Source organism: Lipotes vexillifer, unplaced genomic scaffold (assembly GCF_000442215.2).
Source record: "Lipotes vexillifer unplaced genomic scaffold, Lipotes_vexillifer_v1.1 scaffold189, whole genome shotgun sequence".
NCBI lineage: Eukaryota > Metazoa > Chordata > Mammalia > Artiodactyla > Lipotidae > Lipotes > Lipotes vexillifer.
Window position 1 is genome coordinate 768,168 of NW_006785816.1, and position 17,238 is coordinate 785,405.

Genomic DNA, 17,238 nt, shown 5'->3' on the forward strand with positions numbered 1-17,238 from the left:
CCCTACTGAATGCCTCTTAACATCTTTCCTGTACTCAGCGTCAGTGCTGAGATCAAAACCCTTTGCTAAAGAAAACTAGAGACATAGGCTCCGAAGAGAAGATACTGTCCCTGTTCCCCAAGAATGGCTTGATCACACTCCAGCTGACCGCGCTACACAGCCAGCATGACCACGGACTAAAGTGGCTCAGGACTGGGATGACTGGGAAGGCTCTCACGTGTATATCTGACCACGTTTGTTAACGTCTGCTATTTTCACTGCTCTGCCAGAGGCTGAACGTGAATTTAATTCACTTGCCCATCTAAGAGATTAAGAGAAAGGAAACAAATCCATCTGGCTTAGATAAAAGTGACTGTGGCCCTGGAGTGACCTGATGTCATGCTTTGGGGACTTGGCTATAGGATCCAGTGTCCCACTGGGGGGGCCTGGGACGGACTGGAATGAGCCATGATTTCCTTTCAAAGCAAGAGATTAAAGCAATTCATTTTGATTGAAAACCATCTACCAAAAATCCCTTTGCAATCAACTTCAAGTACACATTGTTTTGTTTGAAGTTTAGTTTTTAAATATTCCTTCAGTGAAATGGAACATTCAGTTGGAGCTTGCGAATATGATATTTTGGTTGTATAAAGGGTTTTGTGATAATGATAAAGTTATCTGACCTTTGTTTAGAACATAATTTCCTCAGAGAGGAAACAAACAACTTAACGTTTCCTGAATGGTCCTCCTCACTCACCCATCAGAAATACACTCAGAATAACCAGGTCACCCTCTATTCAGGAAGTGAGAAGGCCTTGTACCCAGCTAGAATGTTCTGGAGAGCATTCTTGCTGAGGACAGTGTATAGTTGAGGGCTTTGGCCTGTGCCTTAGCACTAACATAATAACACAATGCGGCCTGAGATAGGTATGGGCCCTGAGGATTAGATGAGATGTGTGGTATGGTGGCTACAACTTGGGTCAGGCAGTCAAGGATAAAAGACTGGCAGGTTACCTTGGAGAAACAAAGAATGTTATCCATGAAAGGACTCTTGGAGTCAAAAGGGAGAGAAATTCAGGAGACCAGGATCAGATATGAAAAATACAGTAACTTTTCCTTGGGACTGTGGGATATAACATCTAGTATGAAGCAATGCAGCGTAACAGTGTTTTTTTTGTGATGAGCAAATGCGTACAAATTGGTGGAACTCTGGATAAGGCGGATCACAAAGAAATATCTATTTGCGTCCTTGGGATCGACATCAGTAAAAAGAATGTCTGTATTTGGGTTGGCCGGCTCATGGGAAAGGATCAGGAGAATTCACGGAAGAATAATTAGTGAAGCTCAACTGTGAAGACTCTGGATGCTTCTTAAAACCTGAATCAAGTCAAAACCAATCGCCAGGATTATTTTGTTTCTCTCTTTTGCTCTCAATTATTAAGCAGCTCTTAACCCTTTGGCAGAAGCTCTCCAAAGCAAGGCTGAATCATATCCTTTCCTATTCCCTGCCTTTGGATATGTCCTCTCCCATAGTTCATTCTTGTTTCTCTCTAATCCTTCTTCCGTGATGGGCCATAGTGCAGCATGAAACTGATGTTGGCTTGTCTAGCTGGTATGTCCAATAGAAGCTACATAAAAAGACAGAGGTGTACATTCGGTGCAGGTGTCCTTGACATAGGGTCCATGGACCCCAGGGACTTAGGGGGCCAAGAAGCCCCTGAAATTGTATACAAAGCAATGTAGATCTCTAAATGTGTACTTTTCAAGGGAGGAGGGGTGCATAGCTTTCATAAGGTTTGAAAAAATGTTTTGATAAAGTTATAAAAGGCAATTCAGAATAACATGGTTGTACACTAATGAATGGGTAAACATAAAACTTCGGGAATAAGGAATGCAGATTAATAACCACTCCGTTAAGGATACTTATAGCTATCTGGGTGCAGCTGAGATGCTGAGACTGTGAAAAGGCCTGCATACCTGACACTGAAGGACTGGGTCCCCATCTCAGCCTATTTTTAATTACCACTATTCTTTTAGGGCCTAGTAACAGAAGAAATACAATTTGAAGGCTCTTCCAATAGGCTTAATTTCATCCTGGAAAATACCACAGACATATATAGACAAATGTACAAATAAATTAAAGGAGCAATTAGTAACTAATGCAGAAGGAAGACAGATGGAGGGAGAGCAAATTAAGCAAATACAGAGTTAAATGACTGAATACCTGGCATAATCTCCACAGCAAAACTGGGCAAGAGATCAGCAAGCAGCCCTGTCCTGCCTAAAAGAAGTGGAAGGAAAAGAAGTAAAGAGGTTACTCCAAAGGAAAAACACAGCCTGAAGCCTAGTTCCAGTTAGCACCATCCCTACATGGGGCCATTGATCCATGCTGTCTGTGTCCTGAGATGCACGTCACCAAGGCTGGGCTCAGTCAAGAGAATGACCTTCTCCAGCAATCTTTGGCAGCCACCTAAGAACTCTGCACCTAAACCAGGCAGAAGCAGAAACAGAAATTTCTCTCCAACTATTACAGAAGGAGGAAATCTCTGCTTCAAATATGAAAAAACCTGCTTGAGCAGACTGACATATACCATCTCCATTCATTTATACATCCTACTCCACGTATATTATTGGAAAGTCAAACCCGTCTGTATCCAAACGTTCAACCTACATTTTCATACATCCATACACAGTCCCATGTCCATATAAAAACAAAAGTACATATTTGGTTTTAACTCAGAATTATCTCCCTACATGATTCTATTTATAGCCTAAAGATATTTCAATGATTAAAGTTTTCAAAGGCAAGGAAATGATAAAGCTAGATCAGTTATACACTCTTCGACACTCCTTCTGGCTTCAGAAATACTCTGTACGTATGTACACGGTATGGCTTTTCCATATGGCACCCACAGCTGGCATGGTATGGACCCAAGAGCCTTCTGCGTGATATGGCACAGAAGCTTAAGGGCTGGTGTCAGAACAGGTGCCCCTCGGGGCTCTGAGAAGCAAAGAGCTGTGCAGGAAACAACACACTGGAAGAGGTTGGGGAGGAGGTTAGTCCTTTGAAAAACTAGGCTGGTTTATATAGAAAGAAGTACTGAATGCTTCCACTACGTTCTCATATCCACGTAAATATAAAGGCTGTAACAGGACTTCTGCCCTGTACCAGGTTCTCTCTACCACAGTGCAGCCTTGCTAAGAAACAAGTTGCACTAGGAAACAACTAGCAAACTCGCTTCCTTTGAGGCTTGTGATGGCAAAAGGTCACTATGGTTCCTAAGCCTGCAACTGAATCTTACTTCACTTATGGGCATGACATATGCTTCTAGCACAGCTCTGTCCAGTAGAAATAAAATGTGAGCGACCAGTAATTTTAGCTTTCCTAGTAATCACATTAAAATAGTTTTTTTTTTAAAGATGAAATTACCTTCATAATATTTTTACTTGTACCAATGTAACCAAAATATTAATACTTCAAAGGCTCTGTAGCCACACATCACCATTAGAAAACACACCTCTAGGGGTCTGGTCTCTTTGGTTCATTAGAAAACAACTTTTCCTGTTGAAGTTTGTTGAGGTGCATTAGAGAAAAAGTTACCCATGTGTGTGGTTTATATTTAGAGTCTAAAGATCATAGTTGGTCACTGATCCTCTCCTCTATCAAATCACCCCATAGGAAAGCAGCTCTGACAAAAGTCAAAGAAAAAGAAGTTCTTCCAAGGCGCTAGGAGAGGATGCTGCAGCAGGGGCAAGGTGTTAGGGAGTCAGGTAAAAGGGCTCTTTGCTCACTTTATTTTTCTTGGCTCTCCTCAACTATACAAGGCCAGTGTGGTAAAATGTGTCCCAGTCATGTCTCCTGCACAGGTCATGGTCCCACATTTGAAAAGTTAATCAGTACCAGAGTACATTCCAAGGAAAAGAAAGCATGGAGTGGGCCACTAGGTTAACTCTGTTTTATTTTTTATTTAGTTATTTTTTTGGCCACGCCGTGCAGCATGTGGGATCTTAGTTTCCCAGCCAGGGATCAAACCCTTGCCCCCTGCAGTAGAAACTCGTAGTCTTAACCACTGGACCGCCAGGGAAATCCTGAAGTTAGCTCTGTTTTAGGTTTTGGCAAGAAGGGTTTCCTTCTTTCTGTCTTCCATCTTGTGCAGCTGACACGGTAAGAGTGGTTTGGTGCTTGCAAGGTCTCTTGGAAAGTCAAGTGGGAGCCAAGTAGGTCATTGGAAAAGGGCATCTTGAAGGAGAGATGGGCTGGCCAACATGAAAGGCTAGGAGGTTCCCCAAGGCTCACACGTGGTCTAGTCCATTTCCCTAGGGTAGGCGACCAGACAGGGATTTGGGGCCAAAGTCCAAGCAAGTGATTAAGAGCATGCATTGGTCTCACATGGAATGTTCTCTGTACAAATATCTCTTGGAAGTTCAACAAGGCAATAGACAGGTGGTCAAGGATATGGGATCTTGGACATCTCTTAAAGGCATAATTAGTATTAATCACAGCCAACAGCCAATGATCAAGAAGTCAATATTTTAAAATAAAAGTCAATATACTGTGCTTTTAGCAAAGCAGTTATCAGATGCTTACTTAATGGTGTTTTTTTTTAATATGGACAGATTAGTACTTCTAAATATATCTTACTGTATATAGTAAAATGAGAAGCTTTTATTGTGTTTACTCTCTAGTTCTCAAGCCTACCACTGTTTTAAACATCCCTCTATGTGCTGTAGCCCAAATCATTAATTACATTCATAACAGAAATGTTATTGATGATATAAGCTATCGATCTGCATACAATTTCTCGCAGGAAATTAGCTATGTGATAATAATTAACTATAAAAGAATCCATACGTTCAAGGAGGATATGGTACTCACACATATTATATAGAGCATATTCTACTGGAGTAAGCAGTAGACCGGGAGTCAAGGTACTGAAGGCCGCTTTGACATTAGTTGGTGACCACTATGGACAGATTGCTTCCTCTTTCTAGGACTCAATTTTCTCATCAGTCAAATGAAGCGGTTGAATGAAGAGATCCATAAAAAGGGAGACCATACATCTTGGTTTGTCTGGGACAGTCCTGGTTTATGCCTGTTGTCCTGGTGTAATTATTAATAAGCACCCCTTTTAATTCCAAAGTGTTCTAATTTGGACAATTATTCAGATGGTCACCCTATCCATAACATTTTCAGTTCTCAAATCTGATACTCAGTGATCAGAGTTGCAAACTCAATTCCATATATTTATACGGACCAGTAGATAATGCAAACAAGTGCAGCTGGTCAAATGTCATACAACTGGGAGCAGCTGGGTGTGTGGCAAATGGCATATTGTGTCTGTAGGGGCTGCTTCTATGCACCTCTAGCCAATTGTTGCCTCCCAGAAAAGTGTCTTCAGGGTTGCAAATCTTCCCATTTTTCAATATTAGCCAGACCCCAGATTTTTATGTGAAACATCCTGATTTTCAAATGTTGGCAACTGATTCATAGATTTTAAAAAATCACTGGACAAGCCATACAAAATATGTTTGGGGACTGTATAGAACCCAGAGGTCATGTGCTTGCAACCACTGTGGGGTGTATGTACACAGATAGGATTATGATGGATAAAACACAAAAGCTGGATTTCCCCACGCGCTGTTTAGAACAACACCTTGATGGTGTTCTGACACTACTGCACACAGAATGTTAGTGAATATAAGCTCTAGGCACCTATGTTCAAATTAAAATCTGAAAGCAACAGTATGACACACCAAATTGTTGGCCCTTATTTCTGGGGCACTGGAATGGGCATCGTGGAAGAACAATGAAGGGGCTTTCATTTTTTAGATTTTTTTTACACGTGTAATTGAAAAAGTTAAAATAAGAAACATGGACAGGAGATTCACAAAGCTTGTCACTCCAACAGAAAGACATACATCAAGCTTCTCATTCTCCCTGAAGCAACGGCCAATAGCTGACAGACACTTCAGAAGATGGGGAAGCCTTCCCATAATGCACCCGTGTAGTGTTAGCCCCAGGGTGGTATGGCTGACAGACTTTGGCAGTAAAGTGGGTAAAATTAAATGTCTTCAGAATTCAGAACATAGTAGGAGTTTGGGGATAGCAGATTATACCACTATGTTATGTCAACAGTAGAGAGGGAGAGAGAGAGAGCAAAGCTCTCTGGCTTTTATACCATGACCTATATTTTCCTGGAGCTAAAGGCATTTTAAAAAGTGAATTTATGCTGGAATCCTATATTTCTAAAAGTCATTTTGCTTCCAGCCTCTTGCTTAACAATTCCTAAAAAATGCTGTTGCCAGTTAGAAATGCTCTCACTTTTCTTCCTATTCTACTCTATTCTATTCTGTCACATCCAATGAAGGTCTGATGGTAGACAGTCCAAACAATTGCAGTAAATACATTCCAGATTTCAGCAGCACTTTACCAACACTTGTGAATCACTGTCATTCTTCCAGAACTCAGAGTGGCAATTACAAGTCACTTTAATGTCTAAGAAAAGGATGGAAAACAGACCCAGCAAACAGAAAGCCAAATTTACTCTTTTCAAACCCCAGCTCAAACTATGAGTAGAAAGTACAGTTTTCACATAAGCACTTCAAAGAGTTTTCCCCAAACCTTGCAGAATCCATTACTTTTAAGAAATTTCCACATGAATAGACCAAATGAATCAGGCATACTACTGGTTTGTACACGCACACATGCCAAGTGCCAGTATCATTCCATACGGTCACAATCATCATAGCCCAGAACATTCATGTATTTTGGGTTGAATGACGAGGGCAGAAACAATCACTTTGAATAAAACAACTTACAGATTTTACCTATATAATTCCCTGTTTCAGCTGTTTTCTGCCACTGACACCTTGAAGTTATCCCCAGCTGAACTCTCGGTACATATTCCTGAGAACAAGTTCACTTCTGGAATGTCTCCAATTCATTCATTCAACAAAGAAAAATGTATATTGTGCCTGGTGGAGACGCAGAGAAGAACAAGACTTGATCCCTATGCTTGAAAGCGCCAGGCTCGCCCACGCAGCTTGTCCAGCAGTGTGAGGCTAAGAATTCGGCTTTACTTCTCTGCTTCTGGGTCATATGATTCAGCGAGGTCAAAGGACTTTCTTCCTGCTAAATCCCATTTTCATTAGCTTTTTTTTTTTTTTTTTTTTTTTTTTTTTTTGCGCATTTTTGATCAGGTTCCCCCAGTCATGAGGCCTTCCCCCAGAGACACAGTCCTTGCCTGGTTTCCCACTCCTCTCCTACCCATGGCATCATCTTCACATATTTCACAACAAACCATGTCCCGGTGACATTTCCCCAAGGTTCTGATACCCTTTTCTTGGTCGGTCAGGCCCTCAATGCAGGATGTATTTACCTTCTTTACTAAGATAACCAGCTAATGGACTTCTCAATCTTCTGCTTCATTCAAATTCTTACCACACACAGTCTACAAGACTCTGAAATATGTTCCGACAGAGCCGTGTAAGAATACTGCCCTGAGAGGCTGCATCCTCCTCCATGCTCCCGGTTTCATGAGAGCACTTGTCTCTCAGCTGCCGTGATTCCTTTACATGTGCCTCCACTAACAGGATGGAAACCCCTCTGCCTCCCCAACAGCGTGGCATGAGGAGGCACCTCACCGGTCAGGACCTTGAACTTTTCCCAGTAGTAAATCCCCATTGTTTTCTATGCTGGGCTTCTGATTTACTGCTCATGTTAGTGCCTTTTATCCAGCTCAAATGGACTCTGAATGAGCATATGAAGGAACCATTCATTCATTCAGCACTATTCTATATAATGGAGAACGTTTAGCACCCCTGGACTCAGGGCTCAATGCCAGGAGCATCCTCTACTCACGGGAATATCCCCAAATGCCATCTTGCCATCTCAGGGGATTGAAGCACCACCTCATTCCACCCCCACAAGCTGAAAGCCACGAGGCTAGGGTATTTTCAAGGCAGCCATTACAGAGAGATACAATATGCGCCCCAAATTGGTTTTTGTCTCTAGTCTTAAAACTTAAATCCAAGCTCTGATCATTAGTCCAAGTTCTAGATGTAGGACAAACTTGTTTTCAGATCCTAGATCGGCTACTCAATTATTTGATGACAAAAGACACGTTATTTAATGCATTGGACCTTATGAAAAGAAGGGAATACAATACTTGCTTTGTCCTTGTGATGTCAACACTGCTGACAGCACAGTTATCTCCATTCATTTCTTTGAAACGTACTAACTTGGAGTCCTTTTCAGTTTTGCAAATATATCATACAAATGAACCTTCTGTTCGGGATGATCTAGAATGTTTTTCTTCCCCAGCTTCTTGAGGTTCCCTTGTTTTCCCTTCTGCTTAATGGACATCTGGGCTTCATCCCACTTCCAGGCTTTCCTGAGATGCCCTGGATCCATTTTCAGGGATGTACTGTATCCACCCGTGACCTCTCAGATCCTAACCCTCTAAAAGGTTTCTCTCCTAAATCTTTGAGGAGAGCAGATGTTTTTCTCTGGCCCTTTTAAGTGTAAAATTGTTTCTATGGCTGTTTGGAATCCCCCCAAATTGGAAATTTCCCAAGGGCACACACATCCCTGTTTTTATTCTATATTCCCATGGCAACCATGCATTCAATAAATAAAGATTATGATTATCCATCACAAATGTGGATATAGCCTCCCTTTCTTTTATATGTAAACTATGTATTTAAGCATTTCATGTGTGTATTTTTTTTCTTTGTCCCTTTCGTTTTAGCTCACTTTAAATTATAGTGAATAATTCTTACAGTGAATTCTCTCCACAAAATGAGTAGTATCAGACCATCTACAATTAACTGTTAATAAATGCTTCAGGCTTTGTGGCAGTGATTATAAGCTTGGCCTAAGGCACTGACTTCTATTCACACAGAATTCTAAAATTAGATTGTATTGCCAGAAAGGATCTAGGAGGTCATCTAATCCATAACCCACTCCATGTTTTCAGGAACCTGAGGCTCAGAGAGCTTAAGAATCTTACCCAAAGTTACACAGCTGACTAATAAACCAGGAGTAGAACCTGGGTCTACTCACCCCCATCCCTATCTTTTTTCCCCAGTATCTCACTCCCCCTCAAGCTTTGCTTATTCTTAATTTAGAAATGTTAGACATGTGCAGCATTTCTAATCTCCTAGTATCTGCAGTGAGCAACACAGAAATTTGTGTTTGTGGCATTACTGCTGTACTTACATAATTAAAGTATAATGTCTGGATATAGGAGTGTTGGAGATGGTTAACAATTTCAGCACCTTTTAAAGCTGTGACCAGAAAATGATGACTGAATACATCATAACACAGTATGAGCTAATTAAAAGGCATTCACCATGCTGCTATAAACTAATAAACAATAATAAAAATGACTGCAAAGCACTCTGCCTTTGCAAAGTGCTATAGTGATCCAACCCCCTAGCCCTCAAGAGTGAGTAGATGCAAAGTGTTATTAGTAATATAACGTGCTCAACTTGGCCTGAGATGAAATGACTAAGACAGTTAGATTTGATTCCAAAATGATACGGAGCAGGGTGGGATTTAATGGAGGGAGGAAATTGAGTTTCTTGGTGCCCAGTGTGATTTCCTGAGCTCCCTGTGCTCCAACTATCAGACCTGCACAGACACTTCAGATGCAAAGATATCAAGAACGGCTAGTTTCCTTAACCCAAAAAGCCCAGGTGGTCCACGGCAGACACGGAGGGGCACACAGCTTGGTAGGTCTCGGACTGTCAGAGTTCCTGCCCTTTCCTCCGTGGCCAGCCCCCTCTCGGTGTGAGGGGCTTGAGCATGGAGCATTTCCCAGAGCAAATTCTGAGGCACTGCACCGTGTGAACTCAAACCTGCACACTTGAATAGCGGCAGCTGGCTTTGGAGAAAAATGCCATGGCTGTCTCCTGACCGGCTTTCAAGGGCTGCCATTCTTTCTTTCCAGGGCTGAGCCGATTTTCGGCGACACCCGCTCTCCCGCGGGCCTCCAGGGCCTCCCCTCGGCGGGGCCCGTCCCCCTCCCTCCCGCGCACCGGCTTCGCATTTTTGCTGCCTCCCGGCTCTGTCGACTACAATGCGGCCGGCGGGCTGACCCAGCTGCTCCAGCTCCCGCCTGGGTAACCACGGCAACCGCGGGCTTCAGGAATGCTCACTAATTGAAGGCCGAGTTTCCTCCCACAGTGATGAGCAACAAGTGAAGCAAAAATAGTGAGGCGGGATAAAGGCTTCGAGGGAGCGGGGGAGGGAAGGGAGAGCAGTCGCAGAGCGGGACTGGGTGGCTGCGGGTGAGGGGAGGGCAAACGGCGCCTTCGGCACCTCGTTTGTTCTCTTCACAACCCAGGGCAGTGAAGAACCTTAAAGGACATCGTTTACCCGTCAGAAATCTCAGCACACGTTTTTCAGTGAACAACTGTTACTGCAAACCACCACCTCTTTGCTGGGCCCCTTTGCTTCTAGTAAATGAATGGAGATGTGCACATCCCTATGTCCCCATAATTAGAATGCCAGCTAACATCCAGGGTGCAGCAGGTGAAGGTGAGCTGAAACCAATTTGATCCCAGCTCCTCTGGATCTTCTGTTCTCTTCAATCAAAAAAAGAGCTTTCCAGGTGATCATCTCTAAAGATGGGGTGCCCATCATACCAGTATGCCTGTTGTCTTGACATAAATTATTGAAAGTCTCCCCTTTTCACTCTCAAGAGTATTCTAATTTGGACAATAAATGATAAGGTCACACTATCAAAAGTCCTTCCAGGCCCATCCAGATCCTAATCCAAGTCTTAGGTGTTCCCCAAACCCTTCCAGACTTCATCAAATGGCCTCTGCGACCTAATCCTTGTATTTAGGTTAGGTAGTAAACACCCTGTAATTAACTGAGAAACGGGGGCTTCCAACAGCTACCAAAACATAGCAAGCAAAAGTCGGCACGCTGGGACAGAACACCCTGAAAGCAGGAAGATTCCCACAGGGCTGATTAGGGTCACCACTGCAAGGCACTGCACAGATGTCACTGAGAAAACATGAATCTATTCGTAATAGGATTGCCAATTAACAGATGGCTCATTAAAGCCTCTGCCCATGGAATGGGCTAAAAGAAAATCAGCTCTCTAGGAGGAGTCCCGGAACACAGAATTCCCTAAAGAGGGTTCCCTCAAATTAGGGATGACATCCTGGCAATGAGATGTGGGGTATAGGAAACGGTAGGAGAAGGGAACTGACATTTACTGAGTTTGTATTCTGTGTTATTTAATCCTCATACTAGGTTTTCCATGTGACTTTCATTTTCCCTCCCCCATTTTTACAGATGAGGAAACCGAGACTCGTCAACATCGACTTAACTGAAGGTTATATTGATGCACTGAGTCCACAGATATCTGACCCCAAAGCCCTTGCTCTTCACAGTGGACCTTATCCAGTATCCAGATTGACCTTTGGTCAAGATCAGCGTTTCGCAACCTTGGCACTATTCACATTTGGGGCCAGATAATCCTTTGTTGGGGGTAGGAGGGCTGCCCTGTGCGTTGTAGGATATTCAACAGCCTCCTTGGTCTCTATCCACTAGATGCCATGGTACCCCACAAGACGGGACAACCACAGTGTTTCCAGACATTGCCAAGTATCGTTTGGGGGGGGGTCCAAAGAGGCCCCTCTTGAGAATCAGTAGCCTAGATATTTAATATCAAGTATAGTTTTAATCTTTTCTTGTATTGTTCTCTCATTGCTTCAGAAATATAATGCTTATCTTTACCGAAAGACAGTAATTTTCATAGGGACAAAACAGTGCCATTTTAAAATTTCGTATCCTTCCTGTGCTAGGGACATAGTATGCAAAAGAGACTCGTTAAAAGTTAAATCATAATTCAAATACAAATCACGCTTGAAGCAAAACTGACTCTATCGCGGGGTGCCTACCAAAGAGCAAGGTTGCGATTATGCCGTGGAGAGGTCTGAAGGCCAGAAGAGGCTTCCTGCAAAGGGTAAAAGGCATGATCCCTAGTCTTCGGAGCAACCCCAAACCCCACTCCACTGCTCAGATGGTAGAAAGCTCATTTTTGGCAGCCATTAACCAGAATCAGATGCTAGTTGATGCCTGGTTGACTTTTCTGCCTCCGCCTTCTCCTCCACCCCTTCAACAGTTTTCTGCTTTCTTCTCAAAACCCAAACCAACAGAGGCATCTAGGTAAGCTCAGGGCAGAGTAGGCCAGCTGGGAGAAAAGCCAGCGGGGCTGAGGCCTAAAAAGCTCCCTCCCATTATAAGTTTTGTGTCCCCCCTTTCATGGGAGGCAGTGCAGTCATCTCAGCTCTTCAGGAAATCTGAAGATAGATAGGGTAGGTGCATCCTCCTAGAGGAGTCAACTCCCCTTGACGTCTTTCATGTGAAGCCAAGACATCTGAAGTATAATCAAGTCTGCAAAGGAAAAATGTGGGCACAGCCCAAATTGAAAGATATTCCAAAGGCGTAACCTCCAGATTTATGGCTAGAGTGTGACTCGGTAATTAATTCCTTCTCTCCCTTTTGCCAGGAGTCAACTTCTCTTTCTCCTCCTCCAATTCTTTCCCCCTCTTCCTCTGTTTGTAAATCTTTGAGAGAAACAGCAGCAGCCACTCTCAGAGATCAAAGTTGGAGCAGGCAACAAAGACCTCCGAGGAGGAGGCTGTTGCCATGGGAACTCTCTGAGCTGAAGCCCTTTTAATCGGCACATCTCCTGGTTAGCAGCACAGGCTAGGGCTGGTAAAGAGGAAGAGAAGGGGAGTCTTGGCAACAAGTAGCCTTTCTAAACAGCCAGAACTCCACCTGGGGGTGGAGGTAGGACAGGATTCAAATTGAGGCAGCACTGACACGGGGGTGAGTATTTCTGCACAGCCATAGCAAAAGACTTCCATCAAAAATCCCTAAAGCCCATCACAAATTCCGAGCTGTCCCCTCCCAAGAATTCCCTGATTTCTTATTATGTTCTTGATGGCTTTTAAATACTAATGGGCAGAAAGGTTGATTTTAGACCGGAATAACACTTTCAGGCGCAGTATTGTGAATAATGTGATTTTTTTAAAAAAAAATTAATGCATGCCTGTTCTCCACCTCTTGTCTGGGTAATATACGTTTACTTCTGGATAAGTCACAGGAGGAAATGGAAGGAAAAATAGAAGCACGACAGGAAAACAAAGGTAATTCTGTGGCATTATTCTTCACAGGGAATAATGAATCCCAACTTAGCCCCTACTCACAAGGACCTGCTGGGAGCAAGCCTATTTCTGGCCTCCTGAAATAGCATGGCATTTGGCCTAAAAAGCAGCAGAAATTGATGAATTCCACAAAATATTAACACTGTGTGTTTTTGCCTGCCTGGCATTCTTTTCTTCTTCATTTGGAAACAAATGTCCAACTTCTCTTTAGGAGGCGGTCCTTTACCCTTTGGCCTTCAATTCATATGGTTCATTTGGGGCTGGTGGTACCCTACATGCCACTCTGCAATAACAGGACGTTTGCTGACACTGTGGAGAGAGGCAGTTTATCCTCCTGAGAGCAAAGGTGTTAAAGACCTGCTAGGGGCCAGGTTTGCAGACAGCCTGCCCAGGAATGCAGCTAACACAGAGGAGACAGAGATTCTTTAAAACATAATCTGAACACTGGGACTCAGCCATGCTTGAAGCTAGGAATACCCTTGGACTTATTGGTTATCTGAGCCAAAAAGGTCCCCTAAGGCAGTTTGAGAATCTGTCCTTTGCCATTAAAAGAGTTCTGAAGAACACAATAGTTAGCTCTGATGGTGAGAGTTTGAAGAGAGATTTTCTTCTTTTTCCGTTTTGTTTGAAATTTTTATAATAAACGTATCATTTTTTTCTAAAACAGAAACAATATTAAAACGAAATAGGACAGCAGTATTTGGGGCATCACCCTATACAGAGAATTAATTCTGCAATCTGTGGATCTTTTAGATAAAGGCAAAATTATAGAAAGAATGCTAAAGCCATCTTGTTTATCCTAATATTTTGGACAAGAGAACCTGTTCCATGTTGAAAGCTCATCAGAGAGGGAGTCTCTATAATCTCCTTCAGCCAACCATAATTTCCAAAAATTGTTATTTACCATTTAGGAAAGTCTTTCTTAGCTTTAATTCTGAACACTCTCGGCTCATGTCCTGTTATTCTTTTCTCGGCCCAGAGGCACAAGTGTTCATCCAGCCATATTTCCACTGGGGCCCTTCCCCTCCTTTATCTACTTGGCCCTTAAAAAACAAGCTGCCACATGACACATCAGAAAGAAGGGGTCAGGCCCTTACATTGTGCATAGAAAGAAGTAAGAACAAGGCGAGCTGCTTTTAGATTTTAAAACAACTTCCCTACTTGAGCCTTCCTGAATGGTGAAGTCCTTTTCCTGCCAGCTGGAGCTGACCGAGGGAACTTTATTCCTATCCAAACAGTGGCATGGTTCCAGGTTATAAACAGACTGTTCCCGCCACTGATCCTAGACCAATGTCTAATCTCAGGGTGGCAGATTTCTGGACACTTCCACCTTCTATGACTGTCTTCTGGTATGGCCCTACGATCCCAGACATCTGTCTAAATATTTCTAAGGTACCTGTCACTGTCATCTCAAAGCACCCTAAACACCACATGCGTTTCCAGCTTCAGAATGACTCTACCTTCTGAGTCATCAAAAAGAGACTAAAGAGTGTTCAGTATAATGTTTGCATTTAGTGTTGAATCAGCAGTTATCCTCCCATTTCTCTGAATCACATCTTTGGATATTTCTGAAACCTCTGAAAGAAGCATCTGAAGCGATCTGTAGATGGTTCAGATGTATGGGGAAAAGAAGGTGGGTCATGCTCAGTGGGGAGATACGCGATCTGGACGAAAACAGCTATGTCTTGGAAGTGAGGGCCCAGGTTAGTGGTTATAGGCATTGGTTATAGGTTTCACCGAGAAATGAAATGAGATACTTAGGCAGATCTGGGACAAGTAAAAATCTTTACCTATGGCCTAAAGCAGCAACAACATTTTTAAAAACATGACTTATGCAGGGGAGCATTCTATAGCTTCTTAATATAGACAGGTCGTGTGGTATCGTGGAAAGAGATGAGGCTGGGAATCAAAACACTTGGGTTTGATCAAAGACACTTTTTTTTGAAGGGGATAATAATTACAAAACCTGAACATTAATTTCTGCATTTGGAAAACGAGGGAAATAATGCCTGCTCTCCTACATTACAAGGTTGTAATAGAAAAATTCTGCGAAGTCAAATTATTATCAGTGTACATTAATGTTAGTAGTAGATGGAGTAATGGCATCACTTTGGTGGATATTTATTGCTTTTTGGGGCATCTCACATCCATTCTCCTTTTTTTTTTTTTTTGTAACAGTGCCCCAATTTACTTTGGGGAATTGATTCTTCTCCGTATCTTGATGGACTAGCCACCAATAGCCACTAATCTCCTAATGCTAAGCAGTGGACGCCTACCCAACTGGACCAGCTGGACTCTCTCTCCTGAGACTGATTCTTGAGTGAGAAAATGCAAGATCAGAAAAAAAGAGATGAGTTGATTTTTTTAATGTCCATGGAGCCCTAGATATACTGTCTATTAATTCTTGCTACATAGACCCTGGAGCATCTCTGGCGGGGCAGAATGGTGCTGTGTTCATCAAAACATTTTTACTTTCTTCCTGGACACAAACAAAATAACAGGAGAAGTAACCCATGTCACTGACAGACCTGACCCCTAAAAAGTCCCCCATGAATGACCTTCCTTACTTTTTCTTTCTGTGCAGCCCGGAGCAAAGTTCTCCAATACAGCAAACTAAAACAATGGAGAAGCCTAGACCCCTACGCCATACTTGGAAGGGAGCTGCCCGGGTAAAAGCCTCCTAACCCACATCTGACTATGACAAGATGACGTAATGAACTTCTATGGTGGCAAGTCACTGAGATTTGGGGGTTGTTTTTACAGAAGCTAGTAAGTGTTACCCTAATATATTATCCTTTTTGGAGACTGATTTTCCCGCCTTTCTTTCAATTTTGATATCCTTCCAATGAATTCCTTTCCTGCCTAGGTTAGCCAGAGTCTACTTCTGTTGCTTTCAACCATAGTCCCGGATGGTTCTGTCACTAGTAAAAATTAAAATACCCAGAGAAAGAATCATGACCGATGAGATTAAACCATGGTATATATCACTTGAGACTGTAGACATTTATTGTATAAATACTTCATAAGTCAACAAATATATACTCAGCACTGATTAACATTTAAGAGGCACAAAGTAAATATTAGTTACAGATTCTGCCCATTTATCATTTAAAAAAAACATTCATTCAAGCTTCTTTATTCTAGACACTCTGCTAAGCATTGCAGATAGAAAGGTGAATGAGAACTGGTTCTGGCCTCTGAAGAGCTCATGCTCCAGGGCTATTGAGAAGCGTCCGATGTCGCAGGGGAAATCAAGACAAATACACATGCAGTACCTGTGTGGCCACTCACATGAAATCAAACTAGAATATAAGACTCATAAGGTTCTGTCCTTGACCCTTTTCATTTTATATAATCTTCTTGAGTGACTCATCTAGTCTTTCATGGTTGTGACTATCATTCATGACTCTCAAATCTATTATCTCTAATCCTAGTTTCTCCACTGAGTTCCAGACCTATATTTCTAATTGTCAGCAAGACATCTCCACCTTGGTGTCCCACAGGCCTCTCATATTCCACATGTTTTCTACATCTGTGACTACTTCTGTTTTGTAAATAAGTTCATTTGTACCATTTTTTTTTTTTTTAACCAAACTCATTCTCCTGCCTCTCCAACCTGCTTTCCAAACTGTGGCCTCTCTCTCGGTTGACGGAACAGTTGGCTACCCAGCTAGCTAGAAACCATGGTGTCCTTTTGACTCATCCCTCTGTCTCATTTTTTTAATGCATTAGTCACCAAGATCCATCACTTCCATGTTAGAAATGTTTCTGTGTTTTTTGTTCTCAATTCATTACTCTGCTTCAGAATCTCATACCCTTTCACCCGTGCTGCTGCACCTCCCCATAACCCATCTCTCTGTTCTAGCACGCCTCTCTAATGCATTGTCCACCCTGCTGCTAATTATTGTTTTGACCCTGAGATCTAATTTCATTCCTCTGTCCTGATCATCCTTGAAGAAGAGCTCAAGTTTCAGCTCCTTCAAGCCTCCATCAATAGTTTATCCTCCTTCTTGTGGAATTAGTCCTTTTAACCCTGACCTACTGCAAAAGAGCACAGTTTATTCCTGC

At 42.6% G+C, this 17,238-nt stretch overlaps 1 protein-coding gene across 1 annotated transcript in view; it reads right to left on the reverse strand.

The window, feature by feature from the left end:
• Positions 1 to 17,238, reverse strand: part of ILDR2 (immunoglobulin like domain containing receptor 2) — a 52,611-nt gene that overhangs the window by 18,014 nt on the left and 17,359 nt on the right. Inside the window, 1 exon segment of the mRNA XM_007458140.1 lies at positions 2,204 to 2,260. Within this exon segment, the coding sequence (XP_007458202.1) occupies positions 2,204 to 2,260 (57 nt within the window).